This window comes from Trematomus bernacchii, unplaced genomic scaffold (assembly GCF_902827165.1).
Source record: "Trematomus bernacchii unplaced genomic scaffold, fTreBer1.1, whole genome shotgun sequence".
NCBI lineage: Eukaryota > Metazoa > Chordata > Actinopteri > Perciformes > Nototheniidae > Trematomus > Trematomus bernacchii.
This window is the reverse complement of record NW_022987689.1, coordinates 12,220,481-12,240,709: the sequence shown is the minus strand read 5'-3', so window position 1 is coordinate 12,240,709 and position 20,229 is coordinate 12,220,481. Positions and strand designations below refer to the sequence as shown.

At 39.6% G+C, this 20,229-nt stretch overlaps 5 protein-coding genes across 5 annotated transcripts; 4 read left to right on the top strand and 1 right to left on the bottom strand.

The window, feature by feature from the left end:
- The first annotated feature begins 295 nt into the window (after positions 1 to 295).
- On the top strand, positions 296 to 7,011 carry orc2 (origin recognition complex, subunit 2). Its single transcript, XM_034137158.1, has 16 exons — positions 296 to 378; positions 587 to 658; positions 789 to 944; positions 1,888 to 1,974; positions 2,103 to 2,192; positions 2,286 to 2,317; positions 2,944 to 3,001; positions 3,081 to 3,373; positions 3,467 to 3,576; positions 3,660 to 3,792; positions 5,114 to 5,210; positions 5,292 to 5,438; positions 5,511 to 5,682; positions 6,447 to 6,508; positions 6,605 to 6,723; positions 6,816 to 7,011. The coding sequence occupies exons 2-16, from the start codon at positions 589 to 591 to the stop codon at positions 6,897 to 6,899; spliced, it is 1,710 nt and encodes a 569-aa protein (XP_033993049.1). The 5' UTR covers positions 296 to 378; positions 587 to 588; the 3' UTR covers positions 6,900 to 7,011.
- Positions 7,012 to 7,692: 681 nt separating this feature from the next.
- Positions 7,693 to 9,842, bottom strand: cfap410 (cilia and flagella associated protein 410). Its single transcript, XM_034137933.1, has 7 exons — positions 9,615 to 9,842; positions 9,446 to 9,464; positions 9,248 to 9,294; positions 8,872 to 9,101; positions 8,572 to 8,722; positions 8,375 to 8,474; positions 7,693 to 8,292 (listed from the first exon to the last, which is right to left on the bottom strand). The coding sequence occupies exons 1-7, from the start codon at positions 9,689 to 9,691 to the stop codon at positions 8,128 to 8,130; spliced, it is 789 nt and encodes a 262-aa protein (XP_033993824.1). The 5' UTR covers positions 9,692 to 9,842; the 3' UTR covers positions 7,693 to 8,127.
- Positions 9,843 to 10,061: 219 nt separating this feature from the next.
- Positions 10,062 to 12,084, top strand: rpl37a (ribosomal protein L37a). The gene is made up of 4 exons (XM_034137932.1): positions 10,062 to 10,153; positions 10,883 to 11,011; positions 11,193 to 11,275; positions 11,943 to 12,084. Exons 1-4 carry the CDS (start codon positions 10,151 to 10,153, stop codon positions 12,004 to 12,006), a joined length of 279 nt encoding a protein of 92 aa, XP_033993823.1. The 5' UTR covers positions 10,062 to 10,150; the 3' UTR covers positions 12,007 to 12,084.
- A 2,006-nt stretch (positions 12,085 to 14,090) lies between these two features.
- pecr (peroxisomal trans-2-enoyl-CoA reductase) lies at positions 14,091 to 18,262 on the top strand. Its single transcript, XM_034137931.1, has 8 exons — positions 14,091 to 14,231; positions 15,115 to 15,248; positions 15,334 to 15,499; positions 15,755 to 15,836; positions 16,813 to 16,909; positions 16,996 to 17,106; positions 17,507 to 17,618; positions 17,709 to 18,262. The coding sequence occupies exons 1-8, from the start codon at positions 14,120 to 14,122 to the stop codon at positions 17,789 to 17,791; spliced, it is 897 nt and encodes a 298-aa protein (XP_033993822.1). The 5' UTR covers positions 14,091 to 14,119; the 3' UTR covers positions 17,792 to 18,262.
- A 360-nt stretch (positions 18,263 to 18,622) lies between these two features.
- On the top strand, positions 18,623 to 20,186 carry ndufb3 (NADH:ubiquinone oxidoreductase subunit B3). The gene is made up of 3 exons (XM_034138254.1): positions 18,623 to 18,720; positions 19,759 to 19,887; positions 19,975 to 20,186. The coding sequence occupies exons 2-3, from the start codon at positions 19,760 to 19,762 to the stop codon at positions 20,123 to 20,125; spliced, it is 279 nt and encodes a 92-aa protein (XP_033994145.1). The 5' UTR covers positions 18,623 to 18,720; position 19,759; the 3' UTR covers positions 20,126 to 20,186.
- Positions 20,187 to 20,229: the final 43 nt, after the last annotated feature.

Genomic DNA, 20,229 nt, shown 5'->3' with positions numbered 1-20,229 from the left:
AATATCTCAAATATGTCTAAAAATTATAATAGGAAATCAATATAAAAAACAATATGTATTATAACAGTGGTTTACTGCCGCCTTATTATTTTGTATCATTATTCACTAGTTGTGTTTGCTATTTTTGTTGAAAATAATCATCAAACGCTGTCGTCTCAGCAGCAAGGAGCTTGGGAACCACTGTACGAAGTGCATCTTGGGAAATGTGGTTTTTAGTAAAGCTTACATTCTGATTGGCCACCATATGACCTTTCACTTGTCACGTGGTTTAAAAACTTCAGGAGGATGGCGCGGAAAGTTGTCACACTGCACTGTGTAGCTCTCAGTTTATATTAGTTTTGTTTACATTTCCCTTGGGCGACAGTGACTCTTTTTCTGGTAAGTTATCATAGTTTGAACATATTTATTCTGTACGTGTTCCGTTTTTCTTCTAGACATTCATGTAAATCCACAGCGAGACTAATTTAACGTAACTTACACCACACTGTACTGTCTGTATTGAGTTTGAATGTATAGTTTGTGTGAACTGTAACTTAGTTAGCTTTTAGCTAGCTCCTGTCAAACTCTATACTGTATTTCTCTTTAGCCATGAGTGTGTTGGAGGTGAAGTTCATTGGTGATGGAGATGCTCTGGAGCACATCGTGGACAAACAGGAGGGTATGTACAACACTTAACCTCTATCCTGCTTAGATATGTTGTGTTATGAGCATTATATATACACAGTCTTTGGTAATGAGCAGATGGCTAACTCCTCTGTTTTACTGTCCGTTTGTGTGTGTAACTACAGGTGTCCCGAGCAGCAGTGGGGCTGTCCAGAAGATGGTCTCGTTTAAGAGGCCAGCTGGACGTCGGCCCAAAGAGGATGCACAACATGATGGGGATGAAAATGTATTCCTTGATGAGCAACATTATATAGAAGCTCTAGGAACAGAAAATGCAGAAGGTACTGTGTAATTATTGAATACATATCAGGGGTAGTAAACCTTGCCACTAGTCTACTTGTCAGGTTTTTTCCCCCAGCTCTCGATGTGTTTGATAAGGTATTTTTATAAAGCTTGCTATTAAATCATTCAAATCAATACCCTTCTTTCTCTTCAAAATATTTGTATTAGTTTTCTTGTTCAACACGGAATTCCCACAGATGGGCTGAAACAGTATCACAATGCAGTGAGTTGTACAAACATGTAGCATTACATTCAAAAAGTAAAGACATTTTATAGAAAATAAAAACACCACCAGCTGCAAAGACTTGTGAACAAATAATTATGCCGGAGATAAATCAATACCCTTCTAACACTAAGAATACACTAAGTTGCCAGTTTTTTAAGTCATTATTAGGTTATAAAGTGTTTGTTTTTGTTGAAACTGTTTTGAAGAGTGTGTGTTACTGTTGGCATCTTCTATTGTGTAACACTATTCACCACATTTATAACAAATGTACACACAGTATATTATTCCACTAAATATATTTTCAAAACTACAATGGCATGATATGAAAATATAATGTTTGGATTATTGTGGATAAAATAGTACAAAAATACTATTTACAATAACACGATAATCATCTTAAAATATACTGAAATATATTATTATTTCCCGGTTTTTATTTGAACAGGCTTTATTTTTCACTTCTCCGCCATTATAGTCGTGATAATGGAAATTCGCTCTGATCAACTTATTATGAGCGTTTTTTATCGCCATCTAATATAAAATTCTATAACGTCCGATCACTTTTCACAACTGATCCACGCTGGAATTGACCAGCTCCAGCTCTACTGGTACAGCGTGAATTAGCACAAGTCCATTGAGTTTGTTGCTGCTAATCATATGTCAATTATTATTTGATCGGACACATCTCAGTTCCATCATTTTCCTTGCTTTCACAGAAGATGATGAGGGAATGCACAGAGTGGCTGGATCGTCCATTTTCTCCTTTCAGAAATCCAGGCGTGGACACAGCATGGCCCTGACTGGTGAGAGCCTCAGTCCTCTTCTGTCATAACACACAAACTCTCTTTTATTGCATGACACCAGCTGCCTGAATCATGTGATTATTCCTTTAGATTCCAGGATTTAACATACTTTGTGTTTTTGTAAATAGCAAGTGAGTTGGCCAGGACTCCCGGGAAAAGCGTGTCCTTCGGCTCAGCCCCCGACATTGAGCCCTCGACTCCTACCAGGAAAGGCCGCAGTGAGTTCAGCACACTTCACTATTTTAATGTGTCCATTCTTTGCTCTGACTATTAATATTCAGCTAAATCCACTTTTTCCTCTCTCTAACTAGACAACAAAGGTGAAAGCAGGACGCCACAGAAGGTGAGACTAGAAGGGATTTTTAGCTTAATAAGGTATGTCCACTTAAAGGGCTTGTCTTTGCCACTGACAGGCTGATATTGTGTATGAATACATTTTTGGAAGGACCCCTTGGAGAGATAAAATGTTTTGTTTGTGTCAAAACCAAGTCTTGCCCTGAGAAGACTGGTTCTGAAATCTCACGAGGCTTCAACCTTGACGAAATTGGCAAAATATTCAGCCAGGACATTAAAAAAAAGACTTTTTAGATAACACTGAGCTACGCTTTCTGTACTCCATAACAACAAACTCTGACAACACCGTTGACGTTTCCAATGTTGTTTTACGCAGACAACACTATAACAAACAGTTGGGATCAAGCGAAAGTAAAACACACATTTTGTTACTCTGTAGGATTTTTCCATAATGTTTTCAGATTATGTATTTCAAATGGATTATTATATCAATTTGGACCTTTCAGTGGCAAAAATAAGTACTTTTAGTGGACAACAGGTTGAATAATATCAAAGTTACCTGTTATCTTCTTATATTCACATCCAGCATCATTGTTTTTCGTGAGCAGATGTGATTAGGTGAAATTGCTGCAGTGTCAGATGTTTTCTCATTATTTCCTGTTCTTTTTCTATCAGAGCAAGAAGGTTCAGTTTGTCTCCACAACCCCCCACAGGCTCAGGAAGAGAATCACCAGTGAGTGTAACATTCATAAATTCTCTTATTGCTCCGATATTTAAAGTTGGAGTACAGCTAAGCTCTTTGATGCTTTCAGCTCCAAGCGTGCAAGACAGCGATAGCGAGCTGTCGCCCTCTGACTCTGGGGAGGACGACGATGAAGACGGGCTGGAGGAAGAAAAGAAAGTGAAGAAAGAGGACAAGGAGAACTTAAAGACTCCAAAAAAAGGATCATCTGCAGCTCTCTACAAGACCCCCGCCAAGAAGAGCAAGTCCGAAGCCCTCAACCAGCCCAGTATGGTGGAGGAGTATTTCGAAGCCCATGGCAACTCTAAGGTGTTGACGTCAGACCGGACCCTGGAGCGGCTACACACCCCCAAACTGGACAGGGTCAGTGACAAACAGCCTGTACTTCCATTTATTCAACAAGCTGCTGTGTTCCCGTGTTTTAAAGCTGCATCCTCTTTTTTGTTTTGTCTACAGGAGATGTTGGGGCAGCTTTTAGGGGAGAAGCCGTCCTGCTGCGCCAAAGAGATCCAGCAGCTCTACAGCAAACACAGAAAGCACTTTAGCAAATGGATGTTACAGTTACAGTTGAGTGTGGTTTCCTTATTCAATGTTTTTTTTATTTTATTTTTTTATTTGGTACAAGTGGCTGTGTGTTTTGTTTGTGTAGGTTGGGATTCAGTGTGATCGTCTACGGTTTGGGCAGCAAAAAGTCTCTGCTGGAGGACTTCCGTGTGTCTCACTTGGCTCAGGAAATCCACCTCGTGGTCAACGGATTCTTCCCCTCCATTACTCTTAAATCGGTCAGTGTGCACAGGAAAATGCTTTTATTGGTACAGTGTATATTTAAGCAATAGCTCGGGCCGAACCACGCCCCTTAGCTGTGATATAATGAGCATATATCACGGCCTGAAGTGAGCTATTGCTTTTATAAAACGGTTACCAAGTGTGGCAATATGAAAGAAAAATACACACTCTAATTTAAATAGTTTTTATTAGTAAATAATGATGTTCAAAATAAAATAGTCCCTCCGTTGCCTTCTGCACAAAACAGTGCGAGGTGGTTGCTATGCAACAACACTAACAGCTAGCGAACATATTAGACAGACAGCGTTGATCGATTATTTAAAAAAACTGTCCAGCATCAGTAGAATGGCTTACGTGGTTACTTGTATAGGTTGAGGTTGTAGGCTCAGGCTGTTGCTTGGCGTGGCGAGAATATTGCTCCACTTTCTCCGGTCCCCGAGATTCGGCTTCCAGTAGCTCTGGAGAGAGCTTTCGCACCTGTGGCCACTAACGGTCATAATTTCTCTGCTTTGTTTCAAGACCCGCATCAGAAAGCTTTTGAATGGTGGTACTTTTCCAGTTGGTCTACCCGCTCTTCACGTAGCTCTGCATGTCGTCGTTTAGGTGCTTTTTTCTCTGGAGATAGGCACTGCTCAATCCACTACTCCATAGTAAGACCCCCCCGGAGGTCGAAGTTAACCTTAAATGTTTCCATCTTAAGCTTTGTTAGTTAGTTAGTTTCGTAACGGACGTAATGTAACAGTTGTAACGGTTGTAGCTTTTCTCAGACGCGGAGGGATACATGACTTGTGAAAAGTAACTACAATTCTACCCGTGATATACGCTCATTATATCACGGCTAAGAACCGACAGATTGCTTGATTTGACTTGTCCGTTTTATAACAACAATTAAACTGCAAAGGAATGTGCATGGATCGGGGCTGATAAGGCTGGCAATCTTTAGTTTTCTTATTTCCTATAAGGAAAAAAGCCAGCAATAGATCATTATAAAAACATGTTATTTGCATAGCACTTTTTAAAGGACGTTTTTTTAAAACAATGTTTACGTACAATAAAACCATAAAACCCAAAAGTAGCAACATAAAAAGGGTAATGCAATATGAAAACAGATACGACTAAACATAAAAAAACAAAGACGAGGTTGATAACAGATCAAGACTTTTAAGAACTACAGGTGCATAGGAATTGTATCCTACTAGTATTATTTTTACTCCAATTATTGTCTGAGAAACCAAATACATGTTTTTTCTTCAATGTGCTGAATATTTATTAACGTTTTTCCCCTTCTATACTCATCATAATATGCTTTCATTGCAGATCCTAAATGCTCTGACATGTGAGGCTCTAGAGCACGAGGGAAGTTTCCGGACCCCCTCAGACCAGATCCACTTCATCGCTCAGACCCTAAAAGACAGTAAGTGTGACTGTCAATTGTTTCCAGTTATAAAGCCAATGTTTAAATTATGTGTTTTACAATGGAAGCATCTACTTGCAGGCCCAGACCTCCATCTGTACCTGATAATCCATAACATCGATGGATCAATGCTACGAGGAGAGAAGACCCAGAGTGCACTGGGGCAGCTGGCATCCCTGCCCAACCTGCACTTGGTGGCTTCTTTGGACCACATCAACGCTCCATTGGGTGGGTGTTTTCTAGTGTGTGTGTTTATTCTACTCAAATCAGTATTTGTTGCTGACTTTCTCCTGTTTCCAGTGTGGGACCAGTTTAAGCAGAGCCAGTTCAACTGGCTGTGGTGGGAGTGCGTGTCCTTCCAGCACTACACAGAGGAAACGTCTTATGAAAACTCGCTCCTGGTGCAGCAGACCGGCGCTCTCGCCCTGTCCTCGCTCACACACGTGCTGCGCAGCTTGACACCCAATGCAAGGTACCAGCATTGGCTTTTTTAGATTAAAAGTTTGGTCTATGAAGCGATAAATATATGAAGTGTCAGAAAATTGGGAAACATTTCCATAGTTTCTCAAAGTGGCTTTAAATGTATTTTTCTGTCATTCCAAAACCAGAACATATTCACTTTAACATATCAAGAATGGAAGGAAATCTCCATATTTTTTGCATGAAAATTGTATTTAACTGATAAAGGGGTCCTATTATGCAATTTTTTATTTTGTTTAACCGTAGTGTGTTATATAGGTTTTTGTGCATGTAAATGGTCTGCAAAGGCTAAAATCCCAAAGTTTCTCTTCCACACACTCCCCCCCACACCCCCTGCCGTGATTGGACACCATTGTTTATATCCGTGACATAGCTATATAGCACTTGGCTTCTATTGGCTAGCACTTCAACACATTGTACATGATAGGCTAAGGTGGCGGGACATCTTAAAGAGGTGGATCAATCACCAGAGCTGGACAGCTATACACTTGCGCTATTATTGACTAACTCTCTAACAGAAAAATAGAGCACGTTGTGAACAATAAAGCATGTAAACATGTCACAGAAGAGGAACAAGATATTATGAAACCTTAAAATTAGCGTAACAGGGCCCCTTTAATCAAATATCAATATAAGTCTGGAATAATTCATCTGTTTCTTGATTCGTCTTTACAATTCTATGCTATTTAAACCTTGATATAATTCACTCTTGAATTGCTTTAGTTTTTTATGGCTTTGTTTTCTTTCTTTTCGCAGAGGAATTTTCAAACTGTTGGTGAATTTCCAGCTGGAAAACAAAGACAACCCTTCATACACAGGTGCACACGCAAAGCTTCAGCATAATGTAACAACTTCTTCTTAAAATGATTGTGTGTAGATTTAAGATTGTAACGTATTTGTATCGCTGGGTGCAGGATTGTCATTCCAAGATTTCTACCAGCGTTGTCGAGAGTCGTTCTTGGTGAACTCCGACCTCACGCTCAGGACTCAGCTGACCGAGTTCAGAGACCACAAACTCATTCGCACACGCAAGGTAGAGCCCTGTTTAACTTAAGGATTTCCAACCTTTATTGGCTGCCATTGCTTTCGGCAGACTCACTTACAATTGTTCCCATGACTCACCAGGGTGCAGATGGAGTGGAGTACCTGATCGTCGCTGTGGATCCGGGCACGTTGATGGATTTCCTGGAGAACGAAGAGGGGGACTGAAAAGAGAGGACTTGTGTAAATCTGCTACTGACTCTACCAGCAAATCAATATTTTGGTTGTTTCCATCACTGATATAAATGCCCTCTTGAATAAATCTAATATTTGATGTAAAGTTTCACTTGTCAATAATGCCCCCATTGTTGCACTGTGACATTTACACCTTGTGCTTTAATGTATATGTTTTCAGACAGCATCTGTTTAATTAAAACACTTTGTGAGTTATGCAATTTCATCTCTTTAATTACAGCAATAGATTGACATTTTGCAAAACGTACATTCTTTTGTTTGTTCAAGGCAGGTAGGCATGCTGCGTTAAAAAAAAGCGCAATTAAAGGGGCCCTATTATTCTCCTTTTCAGGTTCATATTTTAATTTTATGCCTCGACGTTAATGTTCAAAAAGCACTTGTTTTTATGGTACAATGTCTCAGAACGCTAGCCAATAGAAGCGTGAGTGTTACATTGTGTTACTATGAAGGTTTCTCAATGTAGCCTGATATATATTATATGCTTTAGGAGGTGTGTGTGTGTGTGTGTGTGTGTGTGTGTGTGTGTGTGTGTGTGTGTGTGTGTGTGTGTGTGTGTGTGTGTGTGTGTGTGTGTGTGTGTGTGTGTGTGTGTGTGTGTGGGGTACAGTGCGTAGATGCGGCGGACAGACAGGTCTCAGTTGGTTTTGGTGTCCTATGCTTACTTTTAATACTTGTGAATAAAACTTTTGGCCCGTAATTGACGTCTCTTTAAAATGACCGCTCAGAGGAGAGGCTTTCTCATTTCTCTAAACGCCTGCTGCTTCCCCTCCTCTCTCCTTGACTCCTCCGCTCGCATCTCCTGTGGGCGGGACTAAGACACGAGGATAGGAGTCGAGGAGGGGAGTCGAGTAGGGGAAATGAGAGAAATGAGAAAGCTTTTATATCACGGAAGTAAACAAGAGTCCAATGGGGATGTTTCAGGCAGGGGGGGAATGTGTGGGAGAACTTTGGGATTTTATTCTTTGCAGACCATTTACAAAACCCCAAAAAGCATAATAGGGCCCCTTTAAGTACTACTCCACATGTGTAAACTGTAACAAAAAGGAAAGAGGTCAGTGAAACATTCCATGCATTGCATTTGTAAGGTAAAAGATAAAAATAACGGGGAGGGTGATTTTTATAATCCCTTTTGTCAGTGAGGCTAGGGTTGATGCAAAGAAGGCGAGAGAGTCTTGCAAATGATTCCATGCTATGAAATGTTTCAGTGTTGGATCTCTGCACTTTTCTGTGTCTGCAGTGAATACGTCAGTGTTTCTGAATCCAGCATGTAAGTCTGCAGTCTGTTTGTGGCAGCTGTGTGCACAAAGCGAAGCTCCTCTTCATCCAAATCCTGCAGCAGCAGCAGAACTGCATCGAGAGTGTGTGTCTGAAAAATAAAAATAAAGTTATAAGGGAGATAGTTCATCGCTTTTTAATTCTAGAAAGCATTGTTCAGGTGAGAAGTTTACCCTTTTCAATGTCAGTTTGTTTTCTCGGGTGGATGGAGAAGAGAGGGAGGGGAACTTGTCTCTGGAGAGGAGTTTCATTCCCAGCTCTTCTCTGATTTTGCTGAAAAATATGAGAAATGTGTTTTTCTCAATATGTCGACAGCACTTTGACAGATTTATGATTTTATTTCTTTGTGGTATCAATCCAAAAGTCTTACTTGGTCTCCTCCATGTTATAATTGAGCGGGTCATTCTCTGTCTCTGCCTCTGGATGTCCGTTGGTTGAAAGCTGGTTTTGGACACTTCCTGGAGGCGTGTTGACTTCTTCACCCTCCACGAGAGCAAGTGCAATCTCATCCTCTGTCACCACTGCAAACACACACACTGATGATTCATCCAACCCTCACCTTGTCCTCTAAAGTCAAACCTTAGCTTTGCAGATTTTGCTCCAGTCAATAGCTCTAATGTTTTTTTTGTTATTGTCGGTGCAAATAATTCGAACACAGGCCCACACACACCTTGGTTGTCGAGCTTCTGGAGGCGAGGCAGGCAGCGCAGCACTGTGAGGCGGTACTGGCTGGAGTCAGCTCCACAACAGGGGTTCTCTGCCAACCACAGCACCCTGAGGCGCGTCAGTGGGCGCATATGGGAGAGCTCAGAAAGGGAGGGGATGCTGTTCCTCCTCAGGTAGAGCTCACACAGAGACAGGCAGCCAGCCAGAGGAGAGAGGGACGAGATGCTGTTGACACTACAGAGAGGGAGAAAAAGAGAAGACGTCACAGACAGGATTCACTGATCATCTCAAGATACTGTGCAGATGTAACAAATTATATTGTGTCAGTGACGTGTGTGAATGTGTCAGAAAGAGACACAGCAAAGACTAAAAAGACCAACCTAAGTGTCAGCACCTCAATGTTAGCTATTTGAGAGAAGATGGAAATCTGGGAAGATAGAGCATAAGGGTACACTATTATAGCAATACTTGCATATAACTTTAACTTAACACTTACTTAATAATAAATATACCTAGCAAAGTCATTTAAGCATTAATAGTATTACAATGCTAAACCAGAATATCATATCAATACTCACATCAGTCAGGTTGCATCCCCTGCAAAAACAAAATGCAGTGTGACGTTACTACAAATGCGACGTATACAAAATGAGCTGGACTTGTCGACCATACGCCTCTAACGTTTACCAAAAACCTACAAAAACGACTTACGTACGTTAACTATTATTTTCAAATGACGACACTCACCAGCAGTTCAGTTTCTTCACGCTCTCCAAGTCGGAGGCCTTAGCCTTCGCGAGAACCTGTTTCCGTGTTAGCTTCATAGCATAAGAACTGACTTTGCCTTTAAGAAAGAATATTTTAAATGCACTAAATGTTCACAAGAAACAAATGCCGCATTATGACAGGCTAAGTCGACAAACATTTCAACTCAGCAGCAAAGGAGCAAGGATGTTGTTTCACCCCATGAGTGCGCGTGCGCGTATCCACCGACGCGTCCATAGTTACAGTCATTTCCGTCATTATATTTCTATAATATTATCCGAGTTGGTGGATAAATGTATTATTATTTGTTGTTATAAGTATGCAATAATAAAATAACTTGTTAGGGTTAGAAAAAAGGACCGGCGTATTTTATACGTTTCATAAAAGTAGTTTTGTTTTCGTGTCATTTCTCTGCATTCTTTGGAAACTCAAATTCCCACAATGCAACGTAAACGAGTGGGTAAATCGCGCCTGCGCGGTGAACAATCCCTCTTTGGACCTACGTCTCCACTGAAACGATGGTGAGCCGAAAATGTCCCCTTGCTAATCCGTGTCAATCTACCAATTCCTGAGCTAATAATGATTTAATCACATATTTGAAGGCTTCACAATGTTCTTGTTTGTTATACCTGCCCGTTATTTGTGCCCATTTTGGGATTATTTCACCAGCAAATACGATGTTTTCATGTTCTAGTGAGACAGAAATGGCTGCCACCATTGCTACTCACTGAGACCATGTACTGGGTGGGCTAGGCACATTAGCATTACTACTATATTCCTTGCTTACTTGGAGGACCCTCAGGTTTAAAATTAAAGCAAACGTAAATCCTTTTTTTCTAGAGGGTTGTAGTCCCCAAACCTGTATACACTGTTGAATTGGTGTAGGTTAGCTCGTTGGATAGCTTGGTTAACGGAAGCTAGGCTAGCTGGTTACACCACTGCTAACACAGCAGCCTGGTTCTACGAGTTTCACAACTTAATGGTGTAAACTCATTTAAAAAAGCTGCAGTGTTGTGACATGTGGTCGTCCTTTGTAAACTCCTCTGTAAGAAAATGTAATCCTTAAAACTAGACTGGCTTTTTGTATAAGCATAACTAGAATATTGTGCAAAAACTTTGCCCCTGTAGTAACAGTTGCTGCTTAAGAGTTTAGTGGCAGTAGCGGCTAAATATATCAGAGGGGGTTTTGCTTCTGCAGCTGCATTATTGTTGCATATTTTGAACATTTTATGTGTTAATGTTGTTCACAGGCCAAGCGTACCAAGAAGGTGGGGATCGTGGGTAAATATGGCACGCGTTATGGCGCGTCGCTGAGGAAGATGGTTAAGAAAATTGAAATCTCCCAGCACGCAAAATACACCTGCTCTTTCTGTGGCAAGGTAAGGTCAACTATAAAATCCACAAACTGCTCCAACTAACTTGTGATCTTATTCAGGTTCATTTAAAGTGTATATATTAATGTAAAGAAACACTTAAAACCTGCAGCATATGTAAAACATTTTTATATTTGGATATCGTGTATTTGTTGACAAGATACCACTTTTAAATGTATTTCGACAGACCAAGATGAAGAGGAGGGCCGTTGGCATCTGGCACTGTGGGTCCTGCAGGAAGACCGTGGCTGGAGGCGCCTGGACATACAAGTAGGTTTCTTTTTACTATTTCATATTGAGAATGAATGTTTTAGGGCGGCATCTTCGGCTGTTGCTAAGCCTGATTCCCCTATCAACAATTCTATTTTGTGTCAAGGGTGATTGTACATTTCCTAATTTAATATGGTAGCAGCCTTTCCCAGACCACAATAGGAAAGATTATTGGATTGCTTTGCCAATTACCATCAAAACCTTAAATCAACATCATTGCATTGAGCATTGTCACCGAACCACAAAGCAAGCAATCTTTTAAATGAAGAATTTTTGGGATTGTGGACAGCTACGTGCTGATGTAAGGGATTTTCAGGAATGTTTTCCAATATACTGTTAATAAGGTTATTCTATAAGGCTACGGGTAGACTTCATAAGAAGAAAAAAGGGTTGCATTGTTTTTTATATTACCAAAGGGAAAGTGTTTTTATATTGAAAAACTAATGCAACAAAACAAAGGCAAGATCACCTAATGGAGTTTTTATGTGAAAGTTATTTTTAAAAAGGACCTTCATGAATGCGGCAACAAGTTTTTTCTTTACTTTTTTTTTAGAGAGGTAAGCTCCTGTTGAAGCAAGGGGCAGCAATTGGATAGCCAAGGTTTAAATTATTGAATTATAATGCATACACAATGAATAAGTATTAATGTTGTTTTTTGTCTTTGCAGCACAACTTCAGCTGTCACAGTCAAGTCTGCGATCAGGAGGCTGAAGGAGTTGAAAGACCAGTAAACCTTGGGACTTTTTCTATTGTTTAACCCACCCTGGACATGGCCACAACATCAACAAATAAATCTGTCTGGAGCGGAATTATTGTGTCTTTATCTGTTTTATAATGTAGCAGTAAAATCAAAACGTGTGTCGCACTAGAGATCAGGGTTCCAATGTCAAAAGGTGTTCCAATGTTATAAGAAATGTGTATTTAATAGTGTCTTTCTGGCCTGCGCTCTAATAACTTTTTATACTTAATCTATTGCTCTGCCACATTACACTTTGCCTGTTTTAATCTACAGCGATTTTAAGGAAATAATGAGTACTGGAATAATTCCTGCAGTGAGAGTGCTTGAAAAAATTACTTACTGGTACTTTACAGTGATTCCCCACCAAAGACTATATATATATATATATATATATATATATATATATATATATATATATATTCCCATCATGGGGTAATTCTGAAGTTGCCAGGGAAGTCCGTAGGAAAACTAGCGTAGCTCCACTAACTTATTTTTTTTTTTTTTAAATACTGATTTTAATTACAAATGTATAGTTGGTAAGGTTTAACCTTAATCTACATGAAGCCTTATGTTCAAAACCAGTTTGCAAGAGGGCACAGAAGTTCAACTGGTAGCCAATAGTAATTACAATTTTAAAGATTCAACTTTACACAAAGTAGTAGACCAAACTATTATAAATATCGAGATCAATTGTATTAGATCAATTAATCCACTTTAATCTCAAAGTAAAACATTTGGAGTCAAAGGGGATGTGAGTTCATCTGACGGGAGCCTCGGCTGAAAACTGGGAACAATTGCTGTGCAGGATCCATCAGGGTGTATCATTTAAATAACAGTGGATTTTGTATCATGTACATTTTCATATTTTAATGAAAAAACTTAACCCAATGGTCTGTGCCTACAAACTCATTTAAACATCAATTTACAGTATTAATGTAGACCAATTAATTAGGGCTGTCAGTCGATTAAAATATTTAATCGTGATTAATCGCATGATTGTCCATAGTTAATCGCAAATTAATCGCACATTTTTTATCTGTTCTAAATGTACCTTAGAGGGATATTTTTCAAGTTTTTAATACTCATATCAACATGAGTGGACAAATATGCTTTATATGTTTTATCATTTGAACAATGACAAATATTCTCATGAATATTAAACACAACAACCTCTGAACATTACAAATATTCGCCTCAATTCAACCTGGAACCTCTCATACAATAATACAATACTGTGTGTGTGTGTGTGTGTGTGTGTGTGTGTAGATCGTTGGAGCTATGTGCAGCTCAAGGCATATATGCTCGAACGGGAGCTGCAATCATGTTGCGCGTACTGAGTGTGCTGACTTTTCGTACAATGTCCCACTGTCTGGCTACCTGCATAAAGTCAAGTGCTCGGCGCAGTTGTCGGCGAAATGTCATTGAAACAGCTCCTTATATCCGTTAGCGCAGCTAGCTAGCACCGGATGCTAACAACAACAACAACACGTAAGGTGTGCATCGCTCGCGCGAGTCGCGCCGCGCCACACACACACACACACACACACACACACACACACACACCCTCCCGGTCCTCCCGATGGCCAGTCCGGGCCTGCCGGTGAGCGTGGAAGTGTGGTCTGCCACAAGCGGGCGGCAGGAACGGGGCTGTCAGCATCAGCTTGTACAGTAGATGGTATTTTAAACTCGATGCGCTCTGAAACTACGGCGGCCGAGGACAAAAAATACACATGCGTTAATCGCGTTAAAATAATTAGTGGCGTTAATTTTTTTTTGCGTTAACGCGTTATTAACGCGTTAACTTGACAGCCCTACAATTAATACAATACAAAAATTCTAACCAGCTTTAGATCTGGTACTAAACGGTTGGAATCATATTGGTTAAGATTGATAGTAAATAAATCAAATTGAATATCCATGGCATATAAGAAACAAAGAAAAAAATATATAGTTGAATTTATAATATTCCACTAAGTTCCTGTTGTATTAACAAGGTCAATGCAGAACAATGTCAGTTACACTCCTAAAGAGGGCATCATTTAAACCGAACACAGCTGCTGTCCACCAGGGGTCGTGTTCCCCAGCAGCAGCGTCAAGAAACAAACATGGCGGCGTCCAGTGTCTTCAGACCGGGCTTGTTCAACCACAAAGTTGCAATAGTAACGGGCGGCGGGACCGGGATCGGTAAAGCTATATCTGAAGAGCTGCTGGAGCTCGGTGAGTGATGTGGGGTGCTTGGGGAACAGAGTTTTACTTTCATAGAGCTGAGATTCAGAAGTGAACAGCGACTGACTGACAACAAGAGCCAAGTGAACTTCGACACAGATACAAGAAGCCATGTAGGCTACTGAATTCTTCAAAATGTCACTCAGTTTAAACCATAGACTGTATATATAAAGGTGTATACACTGTGCAGGCAAACTGATTACAGCTATCAAATGAAATTCTGAATGTTAAAAATGTATCAAAATTCTATTAAATTAAATGCTTTATTGGCATGAATGAAACAGGGACAATATAGCCAAATATACCCACATCTAATTCCAATGCGATGGGGTATAAAGGCAGTAAAAAATACGAGTTTATAAATAAATGCCACTCACTTACTGGAGTTACATTCAGTACAATGGTGGTGGGTGTGTGGGTTAAAGTTTAGCTCCAAATAATCCATTAATGATTTCCAAGTTCTCTCAAGTGAACACACCATGAAGGACTCAGAAACTCAAGGGATGTGTTTTGTACATTTGAAAATAAATTCTGAATAAAATATATTGCATGTGAACAGACTATACACTTTTTTTTACCAAAACCCTAAAATACAATGTAGTAATGACATTCTAATAATGAAGACACACAATGACATTTTGATTTATATATGTCAGTAATGTGACTAATTGTTTAAAGGCAAATAGAACAGTTTGAACAGGATTTCTGAAAATGACATGACTTTATAATGCAGTCTCTAGGAAAATACACTAATGCCATTTATAGATATCAAAGATCTAATACGATATTTTGTCTCATATAATGTTATTGATATATAACCCAGCCCTCAGTCAGTACTGTAATCCTAGTTTTTGAAGCTGACTGTTGTCTTCAGGTTGCAATGTGGTCATCTCCAGTAGAAAGGTGGAGAGGTTGGAAGCAGCAGCTGAGGAGATGAGACAGAAGATCCCCGCCTCCAGCCCGGCGCGTGTCACTCCTCTGCAGTGTAACATCCGAAACGAAGATGAGGTGAGGACCTGCACTCACCCTCAGGCTCACATTACTTCATGCTGTTGCTTTCAACAGCTGATTTTCTGTTTTCTTTTATGCCCAGGTGAAGGATCTTGTGTCGTCAGTGCTGAAGCGGTACGGTAGGATAGACTTCCTGGTGAACAATGGAGGAGGTCAGTTCAGCAGCCCGGCAGAACACATGTCGTCTAAAGGCTGGAAAGCTGTGATAGACACCAACCTGACGGGAACCTTCCACTGCTGCCAGCAGGGTAAAGACGCTAACACAGCCTCAGTGTGTGTTTGATAAGCTAACACAGCCTCAGTGTGTGTTTGATAAGCTAACACAGCCTCAGTGTGTGTTTGATAAGCTAACACAGCCTCAGTGTGTGTTTGATAAGCTAACACAGCCTCAGTGTGTGTTTGATAAGCTAACACAGCCTCAGTGTGTGTTTGATAATCTAACACAGCCTCAGTGTGTGTTGGATAAAAAGCTCAGTGTGACTTTTATGGTTCTGTCCACACAGTGTACGCCGCATGGATGAAACAGCATGGAGGGGTGATCGTCAACATCATAGCTGACATGTGGAAAGGCTTTCCGGGGATGGCGTAAGCAGCAGCACCGAACACCAAATGAATTCACACAATAGTTTCCATTTAGTTAAAACACAAAATTAATCAATATTAATGAGTGCAATTCCAAATTGCAGTCAGCGCAATATTTGGTAAATACAAAATATGTGAAAATTCTGAATGAAGCATTGTGGTGCTGCAGAGAAGTCCAGGCATTCAAGTAATTAAGACATACAAATAAATAAAAATAGTGCAAGAAGAAATACAAATGAAATATTGCGAGGGAAACAAAGGTGCAAGTACAATGCAGAAAGAAGTAAACTATATGTATGTAAAATAGATTAAGACAGAATAAAAACCAATGTAAAATGAAATACTGTACAGTGGAATACAATACTGCATATTGTAAGGATATATAAGTTAACTGTAAACAGATGCATGAGAACTTTTCCTAAGTGATCATTTGAATGTTTTTTCAAAATTGCTAATTTCCTCATATATCTGAAATAAATCACAGTGCAAAGTTAGTCAAACTAATTGCAATTAGTTATTTCCTCTGTATTGTGAGTTCTTAATCCCAAATCTTAAATTAAATTCATGATACCCTCAAATAGGTATTTTCCTTGCGTCTTAATCCCTCCCTCTGGGGCTGTATGATGCAAGAAAACCATGTGTGGAGAGGGAAAAAGAGAATGTTTAATAAGAAAAATTAGGCGGATTTTGGTTCGTTTTATTGTTCAGATCTACAATAAACACAGATTTTGAACTATATGGTAAATCAGAAACAAAAAAAACGTTACATGGGATTGATGCATTTGACTGTAATGTATCATATCAGCTACAGCACTCCCTCAATGAGGAAGGCTGCTCTCGTGTATCCTTGGCATCGATACTCAGAGATCTCTGCTTGCTCCTCAATCCTTGATTTCTTACCAGAATCACTCTGGTTCAACCAATAATCAAGGAGCAAGACTTTGTATGATGTACTTACTGAATCTCCTCTCACTTACAGCCACACAGGGGCAGCGAGGGCAGCAGTGGACAACCTGACAAAAAGTCTGGCCATCGAGTGGGCAGCTTCAGGAGTCAGGGTCAACTCTGTCGCACCTGTAAGTACAGACCATGAGTAAACACAGGATAATTGATGAAGGTGTTTAATTTGTAATTAAAAAGCTGTGCTTTTCTCTGTTTGCAGGGCACAATCTTTTCCAAAACTGCAATGGAAAACTACAAGGATCTTGGACCAAGTCTCTTTAAGATGTCTATTCCATTTAGCCCCGCAAAAAGGCTAGGGGTACCAGAAGAGGTATAACCATCATTCTGCCTTCCAGCTTTAAAATAAACATTACAATACATGTCATTTGTTAGATGCTTTTATCCAAAGCGACTTACATACATTCAGTACTGTGGACAATCCCCACAGGAGCAATTTGGGGTGAAGTGTCGTGCCCAGGGACACAACGACATGCTGACTGCAGTGGGACTCGAACTTGCTATCCCTTGATTCGAAGTCCAGCACACTACCCACTGAGCCACAAACTAAACTATCAGAAATCCTTTATTTGTTCCAAAGCGGGCAAATTTAAAGTGTTACAACAGCAAAGGGGCAGTGTATATTGAAAGCAAAAATAATAAAAGTAGGCTAACAGATTAAAGAAAAGTCTTGGCTATATCTAATGTTTTTTTGTACTTGTTTCTTTGTTCAGATCTCATCAGCAGTCTGCTTCCTGCTCTCTCCTGGGGCCTCCTACATCTCTGGAGACACTCTGAGGGTTGATGCAGGACAGAGTCTGTACCACTCCATGTGGGAGATACCGAGTACGTATCAACACTACGGTTTATACTTTATACCACACAGCACACTATTTTGTGTTCTAAATTATTGTCTTTTTATGTTTCTTTCTCCAGACCACAGTGCATGGCCTGAAGCTCCAGAGGGGGAGAACCAGGAGGCTATGAAGGAACTACTCAACCCCAAAAGCAAGCTCTAATTGTCTGAGCCCATGGACAGAGAGCTGATGGGTACCACAAGCAATGGGAAGAAACAAGACACCATAGTGGCCCGGGACTAAGATAGTGTGATTTATTATAACAAATTCTGTACATAATTGTATTTAATAATAGCTATACAAGTGTCTGATTGTTTTTTTGGTAATGAGTTGTGACAGAGCACTATATAAAAAAATTTCAATGCCTTTGTAAGTTGGTAATTAACGGTGCTATTTGACAAAATTGCATTATTTGCAAATGGAGACAAAAGACAGAAACAACGATGGAAAATTACAATAATATTTTAAATATATGTACTGAGGCTGTTCAAGGCTGCTCATCTTTGATATTGTTATGAAATACAGACTTTATATGTAAATGTAACATGTTTCCTTTATTTGTCCAATATTTAAGGGAAAACTGAAAATTAAACATAGTACTGTCAAATAAATAAAATATTTGAATCATATAAAGTGTTTATTTGGACAAAGACATTGCCCTTGATAGTTGAATTGGATAGAAAGTAAAAGAATAATGTATATTAGAAATACAGTATTTGTAAAAAATAGCTTGTCTTACAATTTATTAGATATTACAACAATAAATAAAGGTATAGCTCTACTTGTAAAGGTGCAAGACGCTTTGTTTTTTGGTCCAGCGTGCTTTGCTGTAATATTGGCGTTAAACAACTTTAGATTAGTAACAATTAATCCAGGAGCTGTTCATTAGACATTACGTTTTAGTCAAGTGTATATTTTATTAACATTTTCTGAGGGATTCCTTTTTTCTTAGATATAGATAGATATTTTTGGTTCACTCTCCAACACAGTAGGTGGCGGTAATGTATTGTATCCCTGGTGTCTACCTGCGATAAAACGCTGAAGAAGAAGAACACTTAGTCCTGCTACAGAGGTCACAACAAACCACTCAGGTACAGTGTTATGCTTTTTAATGAATATGTTACATTTCTAAAGCATCTTTTGTTGCTCTTTCACAGTGGCTGACAACGGTATCTTAACATAAATAAAGCTGTAGATAATGCCTCATAGAGCAAATGCTGCAATTGTATGGATGTTGGACAAGCTGACGTTAGCACGTTAGCTAACGAAATGCTAGCTGAGGAAACGCTGTGTACTTTCATTAAACAACGATTTTTTTCCTATTCATTATGTACACATCTTTACTTTAGTAAGACACGTAACTTGAATGACACTGTGTATAAAGAAAGCCAGTCATGAATAAAGTAGGGCATGTTTCAAATGTTCAATAACGCTTAACATCATTGAGCTTTGACAGGTTCAGTGTTTGCAGGTGCTGCGACCAGATTGTTTATTGATTATTTACGAACAACAGTAAACATTCAGCAACATTTAAATCACTGCCAGAGATTGCTTCACAGCTAGTTTACATCCATTATTTCAAAGATCAAAACATCAACATTACATAATGACAATGACTGCCTAAACCGAGTGTTATAAAGTTTGATTTATGTGCCATCTTGCGTCCTGAGAATCTTAGAAAAGCTTAAACAGGTATTGAGCCAGTGTAATGTAGACAGGTATAAGACAATAGAAAACAGCCAATCACATCAACCTCCATATTGAATGGCACTAAATAGTGTATAACCTGAGACCAGTTATATGCTTATACAATGAGCATAAGCATAACATAAATGGTTCGTCATTACAAACAAACATTTTAATGCCATTTAAACATGGTTAAAACCTGGTCCCACATGTACATTTCTAGATGTAAACAGACATGGAAACCAAAGAGTTAGCAGTTTTCACTTCTACATAAGCGGAAACATGTTTGAGCCTGTTTTAAACACATATTGTGGATCATTGACATATTGTGTGTCCTGTAAGGCTTGTTTCTGACAACACATTTCTCAAATAAAAGCAAATAATAATATGAGAGGTTCAAGTTATCTATGGGTGATTACATATTAACATGTATCTGTTTTCAGAATGGGAGGTGACCACGGGCACAACAAGCTGGTCCTGCCAGACTGGCGGCAGTGGAAGATAGAGGGGACCCCACTGGAGATCGTACAGAGGAGGCTGGCATCCAGGGGCCTCAAGGATCCATGGGGACGGTCAGTGTTTCTACCAAAAGTAAATATAGCTGTCTCCCATTTAATGAATCGGATTACTGACTATCCTTTCTTTAACTGTCCCTGTAGCAACGAGGCTTGGAGATACAGTGGGGGCTTTGCTCGTCCTGTCACTCTGCCTGAAGTGCTTCTGAAAGGATTCAAGTGGGGCTTTGCCGCCTTCGCTGTTGCTCTGGCTGTAGAGTACACCTTCTTCCCACCAAAGAAGGGTGGACACTAACGCTCAACCCCAGACTCTAATAATCTGTATTTTCTGTTCATTAAATGTTTTCTGATCACTCCATGGCTTCCCTTATTCTTCTTATTACATTACATGTCACTTTT